At 40.7% G+C, this 23,897-nt stretch overlaps 1 protein-coding gene across 2 annotated transcripts; it reads left to right on the forward strand.

Annotated features, from left to right (window-relative positions):
- Positions 1-110: 110 nt before the first annotated feature.
- Positions 111-23,067, forward strand: LOC127444201 (far upstream element-binding protein 2-like). Of its 2 annotated transcripts, none has more exons than XM_051703454.1 (18): positions 111-306; positions 6,210-6,315; positions 6,405-6,458; positions 6,566-6,602; positions 6,787-6,845; positions 9,712-9,783; positions 9,921-9,978; positions 10,064-10,229; positions 10,320-10,418; positions 14,539-14,691; positions 14,797-14,899; positions 15,182-15,303; positions 15,400-15,699; positions 15,801-15,910; positions 17,490-17,563; positions 17,998-18,198; positions 21,085-21,266; positions 21,546-23,067. In XM_051703454.1, exons 1-18 carry the CDS (start codon positions 202-204, stop codon positions 21,552-21,554), a joined length of 2,010 nt encoding a protein of 669 aa, XP_051559414.1. In that variant the 5' UTR covers positions 111-201; the 3' UTR covers positions 21,555-23,067. The 2 variants fall into 2 exon arrangements, with proteins under 2 accessions (XP_051559414.1, XP_051559415.1); XM_051703455.1 differs by having other exon boundaries at positions 21,088-21,266.
- The last annotated feature ends 830 nt before the right edge of the window (positions 23,068-23,897 follow it).

A 23,897-nucleotide genomic window follows, 5' to 3' on the forward strand; every position in this document is an offset into this window, starting at 1 on the left:
ACGCCCTCTCCCAGCTGCTCTCTGATTGGCCAACCCGACAGCTCATCATTAAGAGCGCCTATAGGAGACGTCTCTCAGCTCTCCGAGGCTCTTTTGTCCCGCCTATGCGTTTGTGTAGCTTGTATTCCCGCGTCTGCGCACCACCGCTCGGCCTAGACTCACCGCCTCATCCTGAACGCCTCGCACCTCCGCACGGACAGCATGTCTGAGTATAGCGCGGTGCCGTCGTCCGGGACCGGAGCGCCTCTTGGAGCCGGTGGAATCAAGAAAGACGCCTTCGCCGACGCAGTGCAGCGTGCCCGGCAGGTGAGTAATCCGCAGTGCGGGATTGAGCGCGGGCCGCGTTTGTGGGTCAGCGGGCCTCGGGTACACGAGCCGGCGTGCGGGACAATGAGATCGCCCATATTATAAAAATAATATCTGAAAACTAGTTACCCTTACAAACATTACTGTAGTGATAAAACGTTAGTAATATAGTAGCACTTTGATTTATAACATCATGGTACTGAATGAGTGCTACTATGGTATTTACATGGTATTCCAAGGTACTGCTAAAAATACCGTGGTAAAGTATGTCCTTAAAACAATGGTAGTTCCATTTACTTATATGGTACTCCAAAGCATTTCAAAGAAAAAATTAGTAACTACTAATTACATCTTTACAGTGTAATTAGATTACTGCACTAATTACTCTGTCTGAATAGTAATTGCATTACTTATTAATAATTACTTTCTAAACCCTTATCAACCTCGACCAGATGAACAATACAAGGATAGACATGAAACTGTTCTTTTAATTCTTTCAAATAAATAATATAAAATCAAATAAATTATTCATGATCTGGCCAAAGAATTTAAAGGGGCGGTGTTAAATTAGAAAAAATATATTTTAACATTAGACATTAAATTTTGATTTTAAATTCACTATTGTTTTATATAGAATTGTTCTAGAGTCTATACAGTATTTAACGCAATTACATCAGAAGTAACTAATTAAATTATTTAAAAATGCAGAGTAATCCCGTACTTTACTTTTTTCAACGAAAAAGTATTTTAATTACTTAGTAATGCATTACACCCAACACTGGTGTAAACCAACTTCATTAAATGTTTGACTTTCTTCTGCTGAACACAAACGAAGAGTTTTTTTGAAGATTATCTCAAATCTGTAGGTCCATACAATGCAAGTGAATGGTGACCAAAATATTGAAGGTCCATAATGCACATAAAGGCAGCATAAAAGTAATCCATACGACTCCGGTGGTTAAATCTATATCTTCTGAAGTGATCTAATCGGTTTTGGGTGAGAACAGACCAAAATGTAAAACTATCATGTTTTTAATTTTGATTGCACTTCCTAGTGCTCTGTGCATGCGTCAAGCACTAGGAAGTGTAATCGAGCTTAAAATATCATGATTGTACCTAGAGACTGCAATGGGGAGATGTACATTGAAAAAAAACCCCATTACATTTTGGTCTGTTCTCAACCAAAACCAATTAGATCACTCCTAAAGACATGGATTAAACCACTGGAGTCTTCTGGATTACTTTTATGCTGCGTAAAAGTTCTGGTCACCATTCACTTGCATTGTATGGGCCTACAGAGCTGAAATATTCTTCTTAAAATCATCATTTGTGTTCAGCAGAAGAAAGAAAGTCATACACATTTGGGATGGCATGAGGGTGAGTAAATGATGAGTTTTAATTTTTGGGTGAACTATCCCTTTAATGAGCTTTCCAGGCCTGTAAATGTAAATAATGCTTAAAAGGTTTTCTAGTTTTGCTTTTCTCTGAAATATTTCATTGGATAGATATTGTTCTAATCTCTATAAAACAAGTTCCAAAAATCCACATTTCTCGAATGACATAAACATTCATTGGTCAAAAGCTGTCGGGAAACCTGTTTAAAATGTTCTTCATTGTTTTGTTTTTTTTATTTGTTTTTATATTCTCCCCAATTTGGAATGCCCAATTCCCAATGCGCTCAAAGTCCTCGTGGTGGCGTAGTGACTCGCCTCAATCCGGGTGGCGGAGGACGAATCTCAGTTGCCTGAGGCCGTCAATACGCGCATCTAATCACGTGGCTTGTTGAGCGCGTTACCACGGAGACGTAGCACGTGTGGAGGCTTCATGCTATTCTCCGCGGCATCCACGCACAACTCACCACTAGGGTTGCAACGGTATGAGATTTTCATGGTATGATAACCGTCTCAGAAAATCACGGTATACGGTATTACACAATTACTATTATCAGTTACAATGACCCTTAAAGGAGTGAAAACAGTTTATTATAATTGAAACTTGAAACCATTTTTTTTAATTGAAGTATGTGTTAAAAAAAAGTCTTCCTTTTGAAAATAAAAAGAATAAATAAGAAAGCTAACAGAATTATAATAATAATAATAATAAACTGAATTATAAACATGATACAAAAATTGCATGCAACTATAACATGTTATATAACTAAAGCATGTTAGCATAGCATGCTAAATTAACTATTAAATGAAAAATAACATCATCTGTGTGAGCTTTTAAAGTAATGTCCTAGGATTATTAATAATTAACATAAACTGTAGGTGTGCGACTGCTCCCGTCTGTACCTTTAACTCAGTGTTTCCTCAACTGGTTTTTACTTCAGAACAGATTTTACATTGGAAATCAAGTGGCGACTTTTCCTTTTATGTTGCATAGTTTTGTTCATGGTTTTCAAGTACAAGGACATGCACCAAGTGACATTGCTGTTGATGTCAACAACAAAAGCAACAGGAAGTTTTCTCTCCCTCTTTTAAAAACTGAAGAGCATATTTACTTGCATGAGCCCATTATTATCATCCCGTTTGTTTCCTAATTTCAAACATCATTCAAACAGAACATACATATTACACAGGAGAAAAGACTCCTCATTACCATGGTTAGGTCAATGTAGCTAGTCTTAGAGTGTGTTCACACTTGTAGTTCGGTTCTCTTGGTCCGGACCAAAAAAGAAAATGATACATTTAGTCCTGGTTCGCTAAGCGTTCACACTGGCATTTTTAACACCGAACCTAATGATACAAAACAAAAGGCATAAGGATAAAGTCACAACCTGATTGGACAGCTGTTATGATGGATATTTTTTGATGGAACTTTCAGAACATTCAAAACAATGCTGGCTGCCGGGCTAAATGCGCTCGCTGGATTTATGTATATATGGTGCATCTCAATAAATTAGAATGTCGTGGAAAAGTTCATTTATTTCAGTAATTCAACTCAAATTGTGAAACTCGTGTATTAAATAAATTCAATGCACACAGACTGAAGTAGTTTAAGTCTTTGGTTCTTTTAATTGTGATGATTTTGGCTCACATTTAACAAAAACCCACCAATTCACTATCTCAAAAAATTAGAATATGGTGACATGCCAATCAGCTAATCAACTCAAAACACCTGCAAAGGTTTCCTGAGCCTTCAAAATGGTCTCTCAGTTTGGTTCACTAGGCTACACAATCATGGGGAAGACTGCTGATCTGACAGTTGTCCAGAAGACAATCATTGACACCCTTCACAAGGAGGGTAAGCCACAAACATTCATTGCCAAAGAAGCTGGCTGTTCACAGAGTGCTGTATCCAAGCATGTTAACAGAAAGTTGAGTGGAAGGAAAAAGTGTGGAAGAAAAAGATGTACAACCAACCAAGAGAACCGCAGCCTTATGAGGATTGTCAAGCAAAATCGATTCAAGAATTTGGCTGAACTTCACAAGGAATGGACTGAGGCTGGGGTCAAGGCATCAAGAGCCACCACACACAGACGTGTCAAGGAATTTGGCTACAGTTGTCGTATTCCTCTTGTTAAGCCACTCCTGAACCACAGACAACGTCAGAGGCGTCTTACCTGGGCTAAGGAGAAGAAGAACTGGACTGTTGCCCAGTGGTCCAAAGTCCTCTTTTCAGATGAGAGCAAGTTTTGTATTTCATTTGGAAACCAAGGTCCTAGAGTCTGGAGGAAGGGTGGAGAAGCTCATAGCCCAAGTTGCTTGAAGTCCAGTGTTAAGTTTCCACAGTCTGTGATGATTTGGGGTGCAATGTCATCTGCTGGTGTTGGTCCATTGTGTTTTTTGAAAACCAAAGTCACTGCACCCGTTTACCAAGAAATTTTGGAGCACTTCAGGCTTCCTTCTGCTGACCAGCTTTTTAAAGATGCTGATTTCATTTTCCAGCAGGATTTGGCACCTGCCCACACTGCCAAAAGCACCAAAAGTTGGTTAAATAACCATGGTGTTGGTGTGCTTGACTGGCCAGCAAACTCACCAGACCTGAACCCCATAGAGAATCTATGGGGTATTGTCAAGAGGAAAATGAGAAACAAGAGACCAAAAAATGCAGATGAGCTGAAGGCCACTGTCAAAGAAACCTGGGCTTCCATACCACCTCAGCAGTGCCACAAACTGATCACCTCCATGCCACGCCGAATTGAGGCAGTAATTAAAGCAAAAGGAGCCCCTACCAAGTATTGAGTACATATACAGTAAATGAACATACTTTCCAGAAGGCCAACAATTCACTAAAAATGTTTTTTTTATTGGTCTTATGATGTATTCTAATTTTTTGAGATAGTGAATTGGTGGGTTTTTGTTAAATGTGAGCCAAAATCATCACAATTAAAAGAACCAAAGACTTAAACTACTTCAGTCTGTGTGCACTGAATTTATTTAATACACGAGTTTCACAATTTGAGTTGAATTACTGAAATAAATGAACTTTTCCACGACATTCTAATTTATTGAGATGCACCTGTATATGGTGGTATTTTTACCAGCTGAGAACAAACAAAGAGCTAATAAAATGTGTAAAGGGGTCAAAACAGCGCCAGGAATTCCTCCGTTGCACACACAAACCAAGATATGCTGCAAGGATGGCTGACGGTGGTTCTGACGCCTGTACCGAACTGTAATGGGCAACATAGCTCCTATGATGAGAAGAACCAGATATGCTTGAGGTCAGTATTAGGCAAATTACTTACTGTTTTTGGTCCGTTTAGACATCTTTGGTGCATGCGGCACTCATATATCAGTCGAACCGCACCAGAGTTCGTTTGGAAGTGGACCGAGACCCACTAACAGAGCAATCGCACCAGAGTTTGTTTTAATAGAAACAAACTTGCCAAGTGTGAACGCACCCTTAAATAATAGTAATAATAATAACAAATTATAGTATTTATGAAATAAATAGATGGTCCAATAGATTCTACCTTTTAGATTATTTCATATGAAACGATAACATTTTGTCAAAATATAAGTTACTTTTACTCAGGTGAAATTGTGAAACAATTTTGTAAAGGTGATGTATAATAAAAAATTGGCGCATAGCACAGTGTTGCTCTTTTCCTCCGCAGTGCTGTTTGGCATGTCGGGGCTGCCTGTTTGATGGGTTTGACTTGACTTCCTCCGTAACGCTTTAAACTAGAAAAGTCTCACTAGAATTGAAATTGGTCACATCAGTTTTGAGGTCTGCGTTCCGCAATATCGAGGGAAGCCCGGTTGTTGCATGCGTGCGCCAGAGCGCAGATCGTGATCGTGAGCTGGTTCCGTTACACTCGTGCGAAAGTGCAGATGAGAAGCCTTTAGTTGATTGTGAGATTATCATTAAATCTGCCTCGGCAGTCCTAAATAAGCTATCACTTGGGCGACCACCAAAATATCTTCAACGCGAGAACCGTGGCATTGTTCTTTCCCTGCTGTCCACGACCCAGTCCGAATAGACCTGCAACCCACCAGTTGAGAAACACTGCTTTAACTCACACACACTTATATCAGACCCCCTTGCCTTGCTTCTCTCTGACATTTTCTCCACTGCGTGTGTGTGTGTGTGGCGCAAGTTGACGAGTCTGACAGGCAGTTGAGGAGGAAAGGAGATTCTCAATCCGGTTGCATTTTTTTCCTCAATACTGTAGATAAGCAAATGTACATGGTATGATAACCATCAATTTTCATACCGTGGTATACCATGAAGCTGGTATACCGCTGCAACCCTACTCACCATGTGCCCCACCGGGAGCGAGAACCACATTATAGCAACCACAAGGAGGTTACCCCATGTGACTCTACCCACCCTAGCAACCGGGCTAATTTGGTTGCATAGGAGACCTGGCTGGAGTCACTCAGCACACCCTGGATTCAAACTCGCGAATGCTATTTTGTATCTCAGAGTAATCATCTTTATCTGTTTTCTAGATTGCAGCGAAGATTGGCGGTGATGTTTCTGGTCCTCCCATGAGCAATAATGGTGGTGCAGAGGGTTACCCTTTTACAGCACAGAAACGATCACTGGATGATGGAGGTACTGCAGAATTTGAGATATGAACTGGATCTGTCTGTCTGATTCTCTTTGAGCTAGTTATGATCAGGTTTTGTGTTTTTCCACATCAGATCAACCAGAGAGTAAGAAGATGGCGTCGGACAGGGACAGCGCTGCTGCCCTGTGTATGTGTTGTTAGTTTCTATGCACATGCACTCGTCATGACTCAAAGCAAATGTGTGTGTGTGTGTGTATTTATAGAGCAATGATTTTATACTTGTCTCATCCACAGCTATTGGAGCTCAGCTGGCTGCCCTTTCACAGCAGAGGTAAGACTGTCCTTCATTACTGTGTATGTCATCAGCTCTTCATTTTGCTCATACTTGGGGATTAATGATGTGAACAAACCTTAAGTGTTGAGTACTGAGAGTGTTGAGAACTTGAGGATTAAATGTATATTTAGAGCTAGAAATTTTTAGTTGCTGATGTTGACGGTCACATTTGTTTGTACAGTATCCGTCCCTCCACTGTCACAGAGGACTACAGAGTGCCTGATGGAATGGTCGGCCTCAGTAAGTTCATGCTACCCATCATGCACTGCTTCAATAGCATGTCCGGATCACATTTCACCTTAAAATTAAAAAAAGGAAATAGTATTTTGATTAATGAAAATGAAGCCTATTAGCACTATCAACAGCCTTAAAAAAAAAATGTGTGTGTTTGTTTATTTATTTATAGTAGGGCTGTCAATTTAACATGTTAATTTAGTGCAAATTATATGAAAACAAACTAGACTGACAATTTAAAGTTGCGCAGAGGGAAGTAGGGAAATAATAGGGTAATGTTCAATGATATGTAAATAAAACAAACAATATTTTGACTTTCAAGCCACTTTTTGTATTGTCTAAATGTTTGATGCCACAATATATGTATATGATGTTATTGAGTTGTAATATGTAACATTTATAGTTATTTTAATTATATTAAATTGTTTTTATTTGGGGCTTTTCTCAAGAATGAGCGATATGCGATAAATTGTAATAAAGATTATTAATCGGCACATTTAATTAATTTGATTAATCGGCACATTTAAATCAATTAAAAAAAATTTAACGATTGTTTATTCATTGCAATTATTCTATAAAACAATATAGTTAATTACGGCACCATAACACATTTTCCTACCAACCGAGTTGAGCTCTACAATTATATTTAATTTTATTTATTTTTTAAAATATTTTTAAAAATATTTCTCCCCAATTCCCAATGCGCTCTAAGTCCTCGTGGTGGCGTAGTGACTTGCCTCAATCCGGGTGGCGGAGGATGAATCTCAGTTGCCTCCACGTCTGAGACCGTCAATCCGTGCATCATATCACGTGGCTTGTTGAGCACGTTACCGCGGAGACGTAGCGCGTGTGGAGGCTTCACGCTATTCTCCACGGCATCCATGCACAACTCATCACGTGCCCCACCGAGAGCAAGAACCACATTATAGCGACCACGAGGAGGTTACCCCATGTGACTCTGCCCACCCTAGCAACCAGGCCAATTTGGTTGCTTAGGAGACCTGGCTGGAGTCACTCAGCACGCCCTGAATTTGAACTCACGACTCCAGGGGTGGTAGGTGGTAGTCAATACTTGCTGAGAGAAGATGATGTTAAAATGAAGAGCACATTAAACAGCTGTTGTGAATTCAGCTACACAAACTCATGCAGATATATGCCCAAATAAAAGCGTGCCTGTTTAGAACTCATTGGTTTAACTGGACCACATAGCAATACCCTGTACAACTTGAGATTTAAGAAATGTATTACTATTGTCTAATAATAATGTTAATAATCATCTTAATATTATAACATTAATATAATATTGACTGAGTTCCAAAAAATAATAATGATCAGTAGTAGGCTGAGATCCTATCACAAAGTGGACAAAAAACAGGTACGTAGTGGTCCGGTACATTAGCCGCTTTTCCACTATCGGACCAGCCGAGCCAGGGATATCATCTGGGCAGCCAGAGCCAATAGCCTCAGATCTCATGCCGCAAGACCAAAATCAATCTGCATTTCCACCATCGGGCAAATAATTCTGCAGTGTTGCCCAAAAATACGCCGCTGCATTGCCAACGTAATACACCCGGCCCATTTCACAAGCAAGAGGGAAGCTCAAGCTGAGGTATCACGTTATTTAGTTATCTAGAATATCAAGTTTATATAGAGTGTAAATAGCTAAATAAGTTGCCGTTGAACTTGTAGACTGTAACTGCCATGGTGTCCTGAGTGGTCTCTCCACTAACAGCGGGATGTTCCAGCACACCATCTATGAATGTTCACCAAACATGGAAAGTAATTTCTTGGGCACCGCTTTACCCATTGGGCGTTTTAATGGATTTTTATTGTGCTTGCATTTTTTTCGAACCTGTACCGTTGTGCGCTGGATACACAACCTGGGAAGTTCGGCAAAACTCCGCCTTTGACACTGATCCGGCCTCAATCCCCGGTTGGCCTTGTTTGGCCCAAGGGTAATCTGTGGGCCTTAGGCCCAGAGAAAGCCCCGATGAGCCACGATGAAGCCCCGGATGTGACGGTGGGAACGCAACTGGCACGCACTAGCACGCCCTCATTTGGCCTGATAGTGCAAATGGAGCTATTGTGAATATGATGGAGACTGTTTTTTTTTTATTATTATTTATTCTGTTTCACTGTTTTATTTGTTTGTTTGTGGCAAAAAAAAGGTCAGAGTTTCACTCAAAGAGTGGCCTAAGTCTAAGAACATGGGCAAAAATTACCAAATTTTGGTCAAAAGAAATCACTTACTAGTTATTTTTTTTATTTTTTAGATAATCACAGTTCAAATAGTAATATGCGTTTTTGTCCAAATCGTGCAGCTTTACAACGGAGCAAATAAACCTTGAAGTGCTACCTCCATTTTTTTTTGAGTCTCAGTCAACAGGGGGCAGTAAGCGCAACTCCAGCTGGACGGAGCTAAGTGCAGGGGTCTCCAGATGCGTTTTTTCAACAATACAAATGACATTTAACTTGACAAAGTGTTCTTAAAAATGCAGTGTTTACGGCTAGAGATGTTGAAAACCAGCTAAATGCGACTCAGTCACAGAGAGAAGCACAAAATGCCAGTATAACATGCAGTACGTGTACAGAAGGAACGCAATAACGGGTCCTATGAGACCTCAGACAGATTGATTTACTAAAATCAATTTATTAAAAATATATGTATGTATGTATGAATTAAAACGTTTTCGTTTAAGTATTTATAGATCATAGTAAAATGTGTTGTACTACCTTTAATTCATAAACAATTTTACAATGCAAAAATCCTAATGGTCCTCAATAGGCTTTTTAATAAAAATTCTTGTTTTTTCTTTGTATTTTAGGGTGAAATCTTTTGTCTATATGTATTAATGTATGTATCTGCCTGTAGTTATTGGTCGGGGTGGAGAACAGATCAGTAAGATCCAGCAAGAGTCAGGCTGTAAAGTCCAGATCGCTCCAGGTGAGTCAATGCATGTTGAGTCTGTAAACTATATGGCTTAATACATTTAGAGTAGATATGTTTAATTCTTTAATTTAGCTCTCATAGCTACATGTTTACATGTATTGGGCATGATGGAACTTGATGTTTGTGTTTAGATAGCGGCGGTCTTCCAGAAAGGAGTGTGTGTCTCACCGGCTCCCCTGAATCCATCCAGTACGTTTGTTCTTATGACGCAAATAACATAACATCACTGTCAATCTGTGTATTAGAGGCTTGACCTTTTGACCTCCCCATTCAGGAAGGCCAAAATGCTATTGGATGACATTGTGTCTCGGGGGCGGGGCACTCCCCCTTCCTTCCACGAGTCGACCAATGGCAGCGGGCACATGCAAGAAATGATCATTCCGGCAGGAAAAGCGGGTCTGGTCATCGGCAAAGGAGGAGAAACTATTAAACAGCTGCAGGTTTGTGAGTTTGTTTGTGTGGAGAAGGTGTCTTGGAGTGAAGAATATGTTGTACATACCTCTTGGCTTTAACTAATGTGTGTGTTTCAGGAGCGAGCTGGTGTGAAGATGATTTTGATTCAGGATGCTTCTCAGGGCCCGAACATGGACAAACCACTGCGCATCATAGGAGATCCCTACAAAGTGCAGGTAAGAGCTGTTTTGCATTGGATCTATGTCAGCTGATCAGTGTTGAAGTATCAGCTATTAATCTAATATGTTCACCCCCAACAGCGACCAAACCAAAGCCAGTATACAAACCACACAAGGGCTGGGTATCAAAATAGATTGCCAGTTATGTCAAGTCATTTTTATTTGTATAGCGTATTTCACTATACATATCGTTTCAAAGCAGCTTTACAGAAAGTCATACTGTGATGTCTGTAATGTCGTCCCCATTGAGCAGTTTAATTAAACACTTTGAAATTGAAAATTATACCTTGATGTTTTTGTCTTTAGGCCCGCAGTGAGCATGCCAAAGGCGACTGTGGCAAGGAACGAAAAACTCCATAAGATGTTAGTTAGTGGAGAAAAAAACCTTGGGGGAAACCAGGCTCGGCTGGGGCTATACAGCATGAACATAATGCCAAAATCAGTTAGTTACGTGTAAGACAAGTCATGTATTAAGTATGTAAGGCCAAGTGCACACTACACGACTTGCAGTAGGCGCCCTGAGACTCTCAGTCTTGTTTTCTGTCGTGCTGGTGTGCACAATACAGGACTGATTGCAGACGGGGGCGTTTTAACTACACGACCATTCGTCCCCGACTGAGGCCCTGTGTACACCCGATATTAAGATGCATTTTGAGTTATCCGATCACAAGTGTACAAGCGAGGCACATCACCATTACACCTGTCGTCTCTTTTGACCACTTGTGTATGGGTTTTCGAGGGGAGAGTCTCTGATTTCATGAGCACATCAGTCTTTACGTCTGTGTTTTTACCGAATGATGATAAAGCGCAAAAAATACAAAACGCCGCACAGTTTTTCTTATAGGCAAACATGATGTTTAAACCTCCGTTTCAACTTTGCAGACCTGCTGGCGGGTCCGAAAGGGGCCGCTATGTTGCGAAAAAAGTTTACGTTTAAAATGTTTAAGGCCGAGTTCGGAATGACACACTACCATACTTCTCTTACCATTTCTGCCACAGACATATATGACAATAGTATGGGTAGAATGTCATTCCAAACTCAGCCCAAGTCTCCGAATACATAAGTCAGGCATATGTGGTATTGTTTGAAAGCTTAGAATATGAGCTTTTCATAGATGACCATCACTTCTGCATTTATTACATATAATCACAAAATAAGGCCTGAAACATTCGCGTTGCAAATCAGCACCTCCTATAGGTCATGTGGTAGAAATATTAATATGAATCTGAAAGTCTTTCAAATAGCACTTAAATAGAAAAAACTCATGAATATGACTGTACAGTTTATTTTGTTGTCCTAATACCACAGTGTGAAAAATGTTACCGGCTACCACACCTGGAGTCGCGAGTTCGAATCCAGGGCGTGCTGAGTGACTCCAGCCAGGTCTCCTAAGCAACCAAATTGGCCCGGTTGCTAGGGAGGGTAGAGTCACATGGGGTAACCTCCTCGTGGTCATGATTAGTGGTTCTTGCTCTCAATGGGGCATGTGGTAAGTTGTGTGTGGATTGTGGAGAGTAGCATGAGCCTCCACATGCTGTGAGTCTCCGCGGTGTCATGCACAGCGAGTCACGTGATAAGATGCACGGATTGACGGTTTCAGAAGCGGAGGCAACTGAGACTTGTCCTCCGCCACCCGGATTGAGGTGAGTAACCGTGCCACCACGAGGACCTACTAAATAGTGGGAATTGGGTATTCCAAATTGGGAGAATTAAAAAAAAAAAAAAAGTTTTATGTATCTGTAAGACATAAAATCAGCGCATTAAAGAGACCGCTGTATAACTGCTTCTGTAAGCCCCAAATAGCTGAAAACTTTATCATCTTTTACCGTAAGCAGTTTGCTAAAAAGAGCCAATTTTTACTTGTCCTGTGAGGTTGCTTGTGTGAATAATCCAATGTTATATCTTAGATGTCCAGAACAAAATATGCGGTTCAGCAGGAAAAGCATGCTAAACATGTAATATGTTATTGACTATTGATGATAAAATGTTATACATCATCGCAGCGGGGAGAAACTCTGCTTTCTAATTGAGCTTATAGTCCACTCAGAGGCCAAGATATTGGATTAAACATTGGGGGAGGTGCATGAACTGAAAATGTAGATGAGCACATCTTTGAGGGCTAAAATGCGTTGGAGTGCCACCTACATTTCAGATCGGCATTTTATGATGGAAGCTGGAGGAAAAATCTAGTGGAATAAAATAAGGCTTTTTGGAGGTAGCTGGTGTTAACAGGACCAGAATTACAAAGTTAGGACAACAACAACAAAAAATTCTATTCATCATAAGATTGTAAGAGTAATTGGAGACTTATTATTATTATTTGGGGGGTGTTCTGAAAAAATGAGACAATTATGTGTAAATGAAGAATTGCAGGTGGCAGCCCAAAAATGCACCAGAGTTGAAGAGGTTAAAGCCGAATTTTTAACTGTGCTTTCGATGTGCGTGCTTCTCACAGCTTTGTCCCTACATGTTGAAATCAGACACTGAAAAATTCACTCACTAACTCTAGCCTTTTATTTGTGATGTCAACAAACATGAGAGTGGTCCGCCCCGTTATTTAAACGCGAAGGAAATAATAAAGACAGTGTGCAGGGAAATATAGGGGTTTTTATTTTCAATTATAAATTTTTTTTCTCTCCTGCTTCCCAATACCTTGCTCTCCTCTAGCGCTCTCTATATTTCATTGGCTGTGGCTCATTGTCTGTCTCTCACTTGTCGGGACGGTGCGCACACATGACGATAAGACGTCTAGATATCTGTTTTGAAGCGTAGCGTCTGCGACTTCGGGGTATGTCGTAGGATTGTGCAAACAACATGAAATTGCTTGTGAGATCTGAGACTTCTCGACGCAGACCAGTCGCCGATGGGGACGAGCTTGAGTTGTGTAGTGTACACTAGGCTTTAGCTGAGTAGATGTTTTGGTAGGCAATGTTTAAAACTAAAAGGTATTGATTGAACTGTAAGATAAATAGTGTCTTTTTTGCTTGCATACAATACCAGTTTTGATGCCGCAACTAGATTTTCTCTCTTCAGTCAGTAAGATAATAAGAGTAAAGAAACTGATTACAAACTATAGAACATGGATACAAATTAAGAAAAAGTGCTTTAAGTTATCGGGAGTATTCAAGTAAACATTCAACAATTAAAAAGCAACTTCGGTTACTGGTCTTTACAGTATAATAATACATTAATACTCTTTGAATGTATTCCGCCAAGAGTATTGAGTGGTTTTCTTGTTTTTATTTGATTAATATTAACATCATACTATACCGCGGCAGGTCTATTAGTCTTCATTTACACCTCGTCCGATTTTATACAAATCCAAGACGGGTGTGCTATTATTTTTGTGCCGTTTAGGAGTGTATCCGCATTACCGCAACTCAGCGTGCGCTCTGAGAACACGCTCATCATGCAACACAAGCAGCTGTCAGTCATTCAAGCAGCGCACGAGTATCGAAATGAGGAAATAAAAATGATCTTTAAGATTCTCATTATTTGTCTAGTTTCTCTCTCTGCTCCCTTTTCCTTTTGACATGTAAACGAGATCGAGCAGTGGTTGTCTTACGATCGACTGGTAATGAGTACATGTGGCATAGAGATTTTATTTAGAATTTCCCCTCCACTGAGACACTTACAATGGAAGTGAATGGGGGTCAATCCGTAAACCTTAAAATACTCACCGTTTCAAAAGTATAGCCACAAGACATAAACAATATGTGCGTTAACATGATTTTATTGTGATAAAAATAGCTTACTTTTCTGTGTAAAGCTATAGCCAATTTTACAACTTTGTTGCCATGATGACGCAACAACGCTATTAAACCCTAAAAAGACTGTAAAAGTGACTATTTTAAATTATTTTTGTGCTTTTATAAAATGATACATTTCACATTTCTGCCTTTTTAAACACTCCAAGAATTTGCCCCATTCACTTCCATTGTAATGCACAGTGCCGTCAATTGATCTTAACTTGTATTGAACCCGGAGTATTCCTTTTAATCAAAAAAAATCTTTATTTTATTTCCATAGAAATTTGAACCGTTACACCCTTAACCGTGTTTCTCAATGTAAATTTTAGCTTTACTGAGAGGTCATATCATTTGTCTTTCTCTCCAGCAAGCACGTGAAATGGTGCAGGAAATTCTGCAAGAGAGGGATCGCTCTGGATTTGACAGAAACGAGTTTGGCTCTCAGATGGGAGGCGGCGGTGGCGGCGGTGGAGGCGGCGGTGGTGGAGGCGGTGGTGGTGGTGGAGGAGGAGGAATTGAGGTCTGTTAAATTGCAATTCTCTTTAAACCGTTAAGCTGGAGTTTCCCCACATTAGAAAACAAGCACGCTGTATGAATATGTATTAATCCCGTTCTGATTGGACAGGTGCCTGTGCCACGTCACTCAGTGGGTGTTGTGATTGGCCGAAGCGGAGAGATGATCAAGAAAATTCAGAACGATGCCGGCGTGAGGATACAGTTTAAACCAGGTCTGTTTGCTGTCTCGGAGCCTGAATTATATAACTAAACCCTGTTTTTCTTCAAACTTCTAGGAGACCCGCATTTCTTGGAACTTTCTAAAGCTACATCCAGCAAACTTGGCACAGACCTTCAGACTGTTCTTACTTGCTGTGCCATATTGCTTTTTAACTGATCAAATATACTTTGTTCACAGCGAACGTTCACATATCGGATAGACTTGCATTGATGGAATGTGCAGAGACACTATTTGACTGTCAAGCCAAAATCAAAGTTTCTCATTCTCTGTGTAGATGATAATACTGGTCCGGATAAGATCGCTTATGTAATGGGACCTCCTGACCGCTGTGAACACGCCGCCAGTATCATCAATGAACTTCTGCAGAGCATCAGAGTGCGAGAGGAAGGCGGAGGGGTGAGTGATCTTGAGTCATGAATGTGCTATTCTGGTGACTCGCATCACTTAATTATTATTTTCAATGTTTTTTTTTTTGTCTGTTTGTTTTCTTAGGGTCCCTCTGGTCCTCCTGGCACAGGTATGCCTCCGGGTGGCCGTGGCAGGGGACGTGGTCCAGGCAACTGGGGTCCCCCTGGGGGTGAGATGACCTTTTCCATCCCCGCTCACAAGTGTGGCCTCATCATTGGCAGAGGAGGTGAGAACGTGAAGGCGATCAACCAACAGACCGGAGCGTTTGTGGAGATCTCGCGTCAGCCGCCGCCCAACGGCGATCCCAACTTTAAGCTGTTTATCATCAGGGGGGCACCTCAACAGATTGACCACGCCAAACAGCTCATTGAGGACAAGATCGAGGTAAGATAATGATTCGGTAAAAAGACATGTACGTTTGTCTTGAGTTATAAAGGTGCTTGCTGGTTTAACTGGATTTGATTTTGGTCTGCTGCTTTTTGTAGGGACCCTTGTGCCCTGTTGGCCCCGGACCGGGTGGGCCAGGCCCTGCTGGACCGATGGGCCCCTACAACCCAAATCCATACCAACCCGGACCCCCTGGAGGACCCCCACAGTCAGTACTGCATTTAGTTATGACAGATGAACTTAAAGGGGTCATGCTTTTATGTTCCTTGAGGTTCACTTATTTATCTAGAATTAGCCTAGATACATTCATGTGAACGATTTGTTGGGTGAACAAGCATTTTGTTTGGCCGATCGTGTCCGTGATAAGAGCAGCACAAGCAGAGGTGGACGCGTGCACACCACCGCCTCGCCACAGTGTGTTTCACTGAAGGCCAACAGGCAACAAGCTCTAATCGCGTTTCCAAACCAGGGGGAACATATCCTTACTGTTGCAGTGAATGGTACAAAACTGATTTTCTAACTGTATTTCTTGCTTAATATACTCCACAGAATTCATTCGTACAGAACATGACTTGTACAATGGCCACAATGTTTGGCTATTACTAGTAACACACTAACTTTATGATGTCTGTTTGAATATCTCTTATATTCTTTACTGTCGGTTGTTGATATAGATACATTAACATCAATCGCATATAGCGCAGAACCGGCAAAGAAACAGTGTGGCGATTTCTCGTCTATGGCTTATTTCTAAAACTGTCCCCCTCCCTCTTAGGATATGAGAAAAAGATGCAAGGAAAGGAAACTTGGACGGAGGAATCCAAGTGAAATGTATTTGTAAAATTAAATGTCCCACTTATTTAAGCATCATTTCAGAGCATCGCCTTTGAGCAGTTGCATTCCCTCGGAGCGCTTGCAGTTATGTTGTTCAGATTTCATTTATTGATATATTGAAAATAAATCCTAATAATTCAAGATGCGCGCTCAAAGCATGTGGCAATTACAGTTAAAACAGCGGTGAAACATGAATTTGAACTATTGTGTCGGATGTGAAGGGGGAGGAGAATTTATGCGTGCGTCAGGTGCTTCGACATCCTCCTCACAAAGCTTCCTCTGTCCTCGTTTCAATTGTTTTTCATATAAACATGCACTACATTCATTTCATTGCTGTGTTTAAAGACTCTGAAAAAGAACTTCAACTGTTAAAAATGCATCTCGAGACACCTGCGTTCTGCCTTATTGTACTGCATTTTGCTTTTAGTGCAAGAACACGTTTGGTCTGAACCAGGGGCAGAAATGAACAGGCTTAGGGCAAAAATGACCCGAAATTAAAAATGTGGGGGCAAAAAATATGTGCCACTTATGATTTCTATTTCCTATTTGTAACATCGGATATTATATTATTTTTATATTCTCGACCGAATATATACGTATCACATTATTGGTGAAATTATTTGATGTTCATTTAAATTTATAAGTAAACATTTTTCTGGTCATTCAGGTTGAACATGTATTTTAAGAAATTGATTAATTTGAAGTATTTGAAATAACAAAATGATGTCATTGTCATATTTTGTATGGTTATAAAATATGCCCAAACAATGCCCTAATAATGCTAAAAAAATGTTTGCCTAAAAACAACTCAGGGGGGCAAATGTCGCCCCTTAATAGAAAAGTTCATTTCTGACGCTAGTCTAAATAGCCTCTTAAAAATGCTTTAGGCAGTAGTTACATAAATGCTATACATACTCAAGAAGAAAATAATAATAATAATTCTCTCTTTGCAGTGGAGGGCCTCCTGGTGGTCAGTATCCTCAGGGTTGGGGAAACACATACCAGCAGTGGCAGCCACATGATCCCAGTGAGTAAAAACATGCACATTTATTTACTGCCTAGAAACCTCTTGGAAGTTTGGAGTTTTGTGGCTTTTAGTCCATGTGCAGTAGCTTCTAAACGCTAATGTACACCTAAAGTTGACAATAGGGATAGATGGAAATCTATAATTAGCAGTTTCTTTCTATGGGTAAAGAAACAAAACAAATGACTTTTTTTTTTTTTTTGTCCAATCAAATGCTCTCTAGATTAATACTTGGCCCTCACTCTAATATCACCTGCCTTTGACGAGCAATAGGATTTTCATTGGCTCTTTAATAGTATCTCACTTAATGAACATTGAGCCACATGTTGTTTCTGTGCAGTGGTTGAGATCTACTGACAAAACACTACACACTTCTTGTAAGTCGATTTGCTTGGACTCTGTTTGCTTGTGATTTGTAAGAAGTGAATTTCTTTCAGGTAAGGCTGCTGCAGATCCTAATGCAGCGTGGGCAGCTTATTATGCGCAGTACTACCAGCAGCCTGCAGGTGCCGCTATGCCAGGACAGACACCAGCGGGCCAGCCGGCTGCTCCTGCAACTGCAGACCAGAATCAAGCTGCTCCGGGCGCTGCTCAACCCGACTACACTAAAGCCTGGGAGGAGTATTACAAGAAGATGGGTAAGACATAGTGTGCTTGTGTGTAAATACTAGGGAGAGTACCAGAACAATACCAAGTTAATGCTAAAATTTGAAAAACATTTGCAATATTGAAAACATTGTAATATTGGTAGTAGCAACTATGTAGCACATTGTTTTTGCTGGCCGGTTACCTCTTTTATACATTTATTAATGGTCCGTTCATGCCATATCGGAATTAATGTAATTACGAGTTTCCGACTAGTAAATACCGTTCATGTCACTTACAATTAATAAAACAATTGGTGGCCCTGGAAAAAGCACTTAAGTCCTGGATTTTCATTCGGTGATTCCTGTGTGAACTCTGAAATCCTTTGGCTTTTGAAGGCTTGGCTCATGAATATTAAATTGGTCATGTTGCTGTTGGTTTGTACATTTCCTGGCATTCCTGGCAATAACATTACCTTTTATTTTTTTCATTATTATTATTATTTATTTTTATTATTAGGAGCCAGGCACCAAAGGTGCAGAGCCCCTACTGTTTCTGTTAGTGTTCTTATTATTCTTCCTCTGGGTGTCTATGGCAGCCCATAGATCCGTATGGTAAAATGTTGTGAAATTTGGCAAACTTGTAGGGGAGAGTCTGAACAGTCCTCATGGCAAGTGTGGAGCCTCTAGCTCAAATCCTGTAGCGCCACCAACTGTCCAAGTTTCACTCACATTTATGCTTCACTTTTGAACCGTATGGCCTAGAATTTTTTTTTGCTGATTTCTTGGCTCATGACCGTTTGAGTGGTTACAATTTCCACCTGACTAGATTTTCCGCCATTTAGATTTTTCCTGTGCATTGAACAAGCATTACACAGACGCCTTTAACGGTTGTGTACTGTCACCATGTCAACAACCGCGTCTCTCGCTGAAAGCATTTAAACTCATTCCTCCTGCTAATATGGATAAGGGGAAATGGGCTCCATGGCCGTGAGCTGGGTCCCATGGGAGTTGTGGGCCCCTGGGCTTCAGCCCGTATGAGCCCGTGCATTAATGCGCCCCTAGTCATAGCCATCATGACTTGAGAGTATCTGCACAGTTTAGGCACAGCGCCACCTAGTGATCAGGAGATATGAAATGCCTTTATTTTTTTTGCTTATAGTTTGGCCTAAAATCATGAGACTGATCTCTTTAGATTTCTTGGGGCATACCGAGTGGAATGATACCAAATTTTCCCATTTCGGTCATATTGGCCATAGACCATTTTGAATTTTGTTGTAAAATAATGTATTTTACAAACACGATAGTATTTATGTTACAAAACTTGGTGTGCATCATTGGCACCATGCCCTTAGGTTACCTACAAAGCTTGGGGCCAGCACCACCTTGTGGTCAAGATGTAATAACGAAGTGTTTAAAAATGCTTATAACGTTTGTCTAATTTGGCTTGTCGTCCTGTGACTGCTCTGTTTAGATTCCTTGAATCATGCCGAGTACGATGATACCCAATTTGCCATGCCCGGCCATACTTCCTGTCCGCCATTTTGAATGCAACTGAAAACCTACTTTTTCAACCACCTCCTATGCTGTACGTCCGATTCGCACTAAATTTGTCGTGTTTCATCAAGGAACACTCATGGCAAAAAGTGCTCAAAAGCTTTTCGATAGATCAAATCGTTCTCTAATTGCACACTAAAGTCATTGGCAAGACACCAAAAAGGATCTGAGGCTGTCTCTCGGTAACTCTGACATATTGACATGAAACCTTGTGTTTCATTGTGACCACATCCTGACTGCAACCTATAAATTTGGTGACAACACCACTTATTGGTCAGAAGTATAATCAATTGTATTGTAACATAAACAATTCTACTTATGTTTTTTATACTATTATTCTTCAAATTATAATCTGTGGTGTCCAAGCATACTTCCTTACATGCCATTGTAAGAGGCAATGGCTGATTTTCCACTATCGGGTCAGTGCGAGCCAGGGCTATCAACTGGCCAGCCGGGGCCAATAGCCTCGGTTCTTGAGCCGAGAGACCAAAATTGATCTTCGTTCCCACCATCGGGCCAATAGCCCACAGTGTTGCCCTAAAAACTTCCCTTTATACACCGCATGTAAACATCAAATTGCTAGCTAGCTAGTGTTGAAAACTCACCGATTGTAACTGCCATGTTATCCTGAGTGGTCTCTCCACGAACAGTGGGACGATGTCCCAGCACACCGTCCATGATCTTGAACCATGGAAAGTTCTTTCTTTGGGCACCGCTTTGTACATTGTGCGTTTTGTCAGAATTGTACTGTACCCTCAATGTTTTATGTTTTCCCAAACCTGTACAATGGTGCGATGGATACACAACCTGGCAAGTTTGGTGAAACTCCGCCTTTGAGACCCTTGGGCCAAACCCTGCCTCACTGCCCATTTGGCCTTGTTTGGCCCAAGGGTAATATTCGGAACAAAGTCCATTGTCCGTTTTCCCTGAGGAGGCCCCGAGGAGCCACGATGAAGCCCGGAAGTGACAGTGGGAACGCAACTGGCCCTGGCACGCACTAGCACGCCTTCATTTGGCCCGATAGTGGAAACGCAGCTAGTGTTAAATTTGAGAAAATTAACCTACGAATTGCTTGCTTACAGTTGTCTCTGCATATTTAGCTACGATAGGAGAAGTATGTTAATACCCAAAAAGTTACACATTCCAACTTAAAGATCCACATATGAAAGTGCTTTGGGATGAGTGCTACATGCTGTCATTTTAATATGTCCAAACTCTTTACATTTATTGTGTTTAATTGCATCTTTTGTACTGAAATTGAGATAAAAAATTGGTGGATTTTGAAATTTCGATATCAGGACAACCCCAGTGCCACACATGCACTTATTCATTCAACCAACACAGCATTTTGTTGACAAAGCATCATTCCTTTTTCTCCGTCAGCAGCAGCAGATGGAGGTGCGGCCCCAGCAGCAGGGGGCGCTCAACCCGCAGGAGCCGCAGCTGCAGCAGGACAGACGGATTACAGTGCTGCATGGGCTGAATACTACAGACAGCAGGCTGCTTATTACGGTCAGACGGGACAGACGCCTGGACAGCCGGGAGCAGCGCCACAGGGCCAGCAGGTACATGTCAATCTTGCACAAGAACTACGGCTGGACTTTAATTTAAAATCAGAAAAGCTATTAAAACACCCGTCTTAACGCTCTTATTCTTGAGTCACGAGTCAAGAATTGTAAAACCAGTCTACATTTCGGAAACTTAATGAGCTAGTTAAAAACACATCAAATTGTTATATTCATAATGTTGTTTAATATTATATGATATATATGTATCACAAACGCTTTTCAAGTATATAACTTAAATGCTACACCATTGATCTGACAAAAAAATTTATGTTTCAGGCTCAGTGAAAGACTATTGGTCAACCCTGATTCATCCTGATTCGTCCATCCATTCTCATGCTGTCCTCTGACAAAAGGACTGAAATTCTTCTGCTCTTCCTGTTCTTCTCTTCCTGTGTCCAGCAGGAAGCTGCGTGACTCTCCTCTGGAGCTCACTGACATGCGTCACGGCTTCTGCGAAAGCTGTGTTCCCTTCTTTCTTTCTTTCTTTCTTTCTTTCTTTCTTTCTTTCTTCTGCTGGATCCACACACTGATGAACTAAAATTAAACTCTGCTTCGTCTCTCCTTCCTCTTCCTCACACTAATGTGACTCATCTCCAGGGAAACTTCTTTACATGAGTGTGCACTTCCTGTTTTGCATACATTTTTGATTTAAAAAGATCTTTTTGAGGAAAATGGTGCATTAGAAGAAAACTTCAGGTGTTGTAACTACTGTGTTTTAAAACTCAATGAGTAACTTTGTATTATTTTCTTTTTTTAATGCCTTTATTTTTGGAGCTGGAACATTCCCATTGTTTGTTTTTAATTCATTTAATGCGATTTAATTTTTGTTTCTGTGATATCAAGCGAGACTTGGTGTGTTTCTCACTCTATGAAACAAAGGTTTCTTTTTCATCCCAAGTCAGCGGAAGTCAAGATGTGATACACCGATCAGCCACTACATTAAAACCACCTGCCTAATATTGTGTAGGTCCCCCTCGTGCCGCAAAACAGCGCCAACTTGTATCTCAGAATAGCATTCAGAGATTATATTCTTCTCAGCACAGTTGTACACAGTTCAAACCAGTCTGGCCATTCTCTGTTGTCCTCTCTCATCAACAAGGCATTTCTGTACACAGAACTGCCGCTCACTGGATGTTTTTTGTTTTTGGCACCATTCTGAGTAAATTCTAGAGACTGCTAGTGTGTGAAAATCCCAGAAATACTCAAACCAGCCCGTCTGGCACCAACAATCAACCATGGTCCAAATCACTGAGATCACATTTTTTCCCCATTCTGATGGTTGATGTGAACATTAACTGAAGCTCCTGACCCGTATCTGCATGATTTTATGCACTGCACTGCTGCCACATGATTGGCTGATTAGATAATCGCATGGATGATTGTTGGTGCCAGATGGGCTGGTTTGAGTATTTCTGGGATTTTCACACACAGCAGTCTCTAGAATTTACTCAGAATGGTGCCAAAAACAAAAAACATCCAGTGAGCGGCAGTTCTGCAGACGGAAACACCTTGTTGTTGAGAGAGGTCAACAGAGAATGGACAGACTGGTTTGAACTGACAAAGTCTACGGTAACTCAGATAACCACTCTGTATAATTGTAGTGAGAAGAATATCATCTCTGAATGCTATTCTGAGATGTGAGTTGGTGCTGTTTTGGCAGCACGAGGGGGACCTACACAATATTAGGCAGGTGGGTTTAATGGTTTTTTTTTTGTTTTGTTTGTTTTTTGTTTTTGTTTTTTTACTGCTTGTTTTTAAAAAATGCAAAATAAAATGTTACCGAATTCTCATCAGTTCACATGGCTGCTGTTCAGTGTGAAATTTTGTTGACAATCTTTTTAGTGGTGTTTGCAAAGTCAAGCATCACTATTACAATTTTAGGGTCTGTGTTTTGAATAAACCCCTTACAGTTTTTTTTTTTTTATAAAATCTTAAATGGTCACCTAAAATGTAATGGAATGACACAATACTGGTCGCGCTGTATTTTAACAATGTTATTTCGGGAATCAGACTACACTGATAGCGCTATAAGCTGCCAAAGTCTCTTTCAAGGCCACAGAGTGGACAGACTTGCCATCTTTGGAAAACTCCAAAAAGGTTGGTCAAGATTATATTTGAAATAGATTTTACAGCTGATTTGTAATGGGACAACTATGGTACAAAAACGCCATTTTCAGGCTGGTGCAGCTAATGCGCATGCGTGTTCAAAAGTTGATTGACATATGTCTGTATTTGAAAGGTGATTGGCTCTTTTATCTGTAAGGCGGGACTTCCTTTTCTACATCCGACATATTGGGCGTTCCCATTTCTGCCATTCATTTTATTACAAGTGGTTCGTCTTCGGCTAAATAGTCTTTGATGCAGCCAGTAATTGATCGCCCCACTCATATATTAAGCGCTGCCATTTACTTCTGTGCATGGAAAACACCACATACTCAAAGTATGACGAAACAGCGCTACCCGATTAAACCGTGCACGCATCCACTGGCCGTTTCCGTTCCTACTCACTGATTCAGACGTCTCTGTTCCGGACGTATTTTCTCCATTAAATCCTTCATAAAAGAGTTGTACACCATGAACCAAACCAACCAGCTCCGCGGTGAATCACATCATCACAAACTTTGTTTT

The sequence above is a fragment of the Myxocyprinus asiaticus genome, chromosome 7 (genome assembly GCF_019703515.2).
Source record: "Myxocyprinus asiaticus isolate MX2 ecotype Aquarium Trade chromosome 7, UBuf_Myxa_2, whole genome shotgun sequence".
Classification (NCBI taxonomy): Eukaryota; Metazoa; Chordata; class Actinopteri; order Cypriniformes; family Catostomidae; genus Myxocyprinus; species Myxocyprinus asiaticus.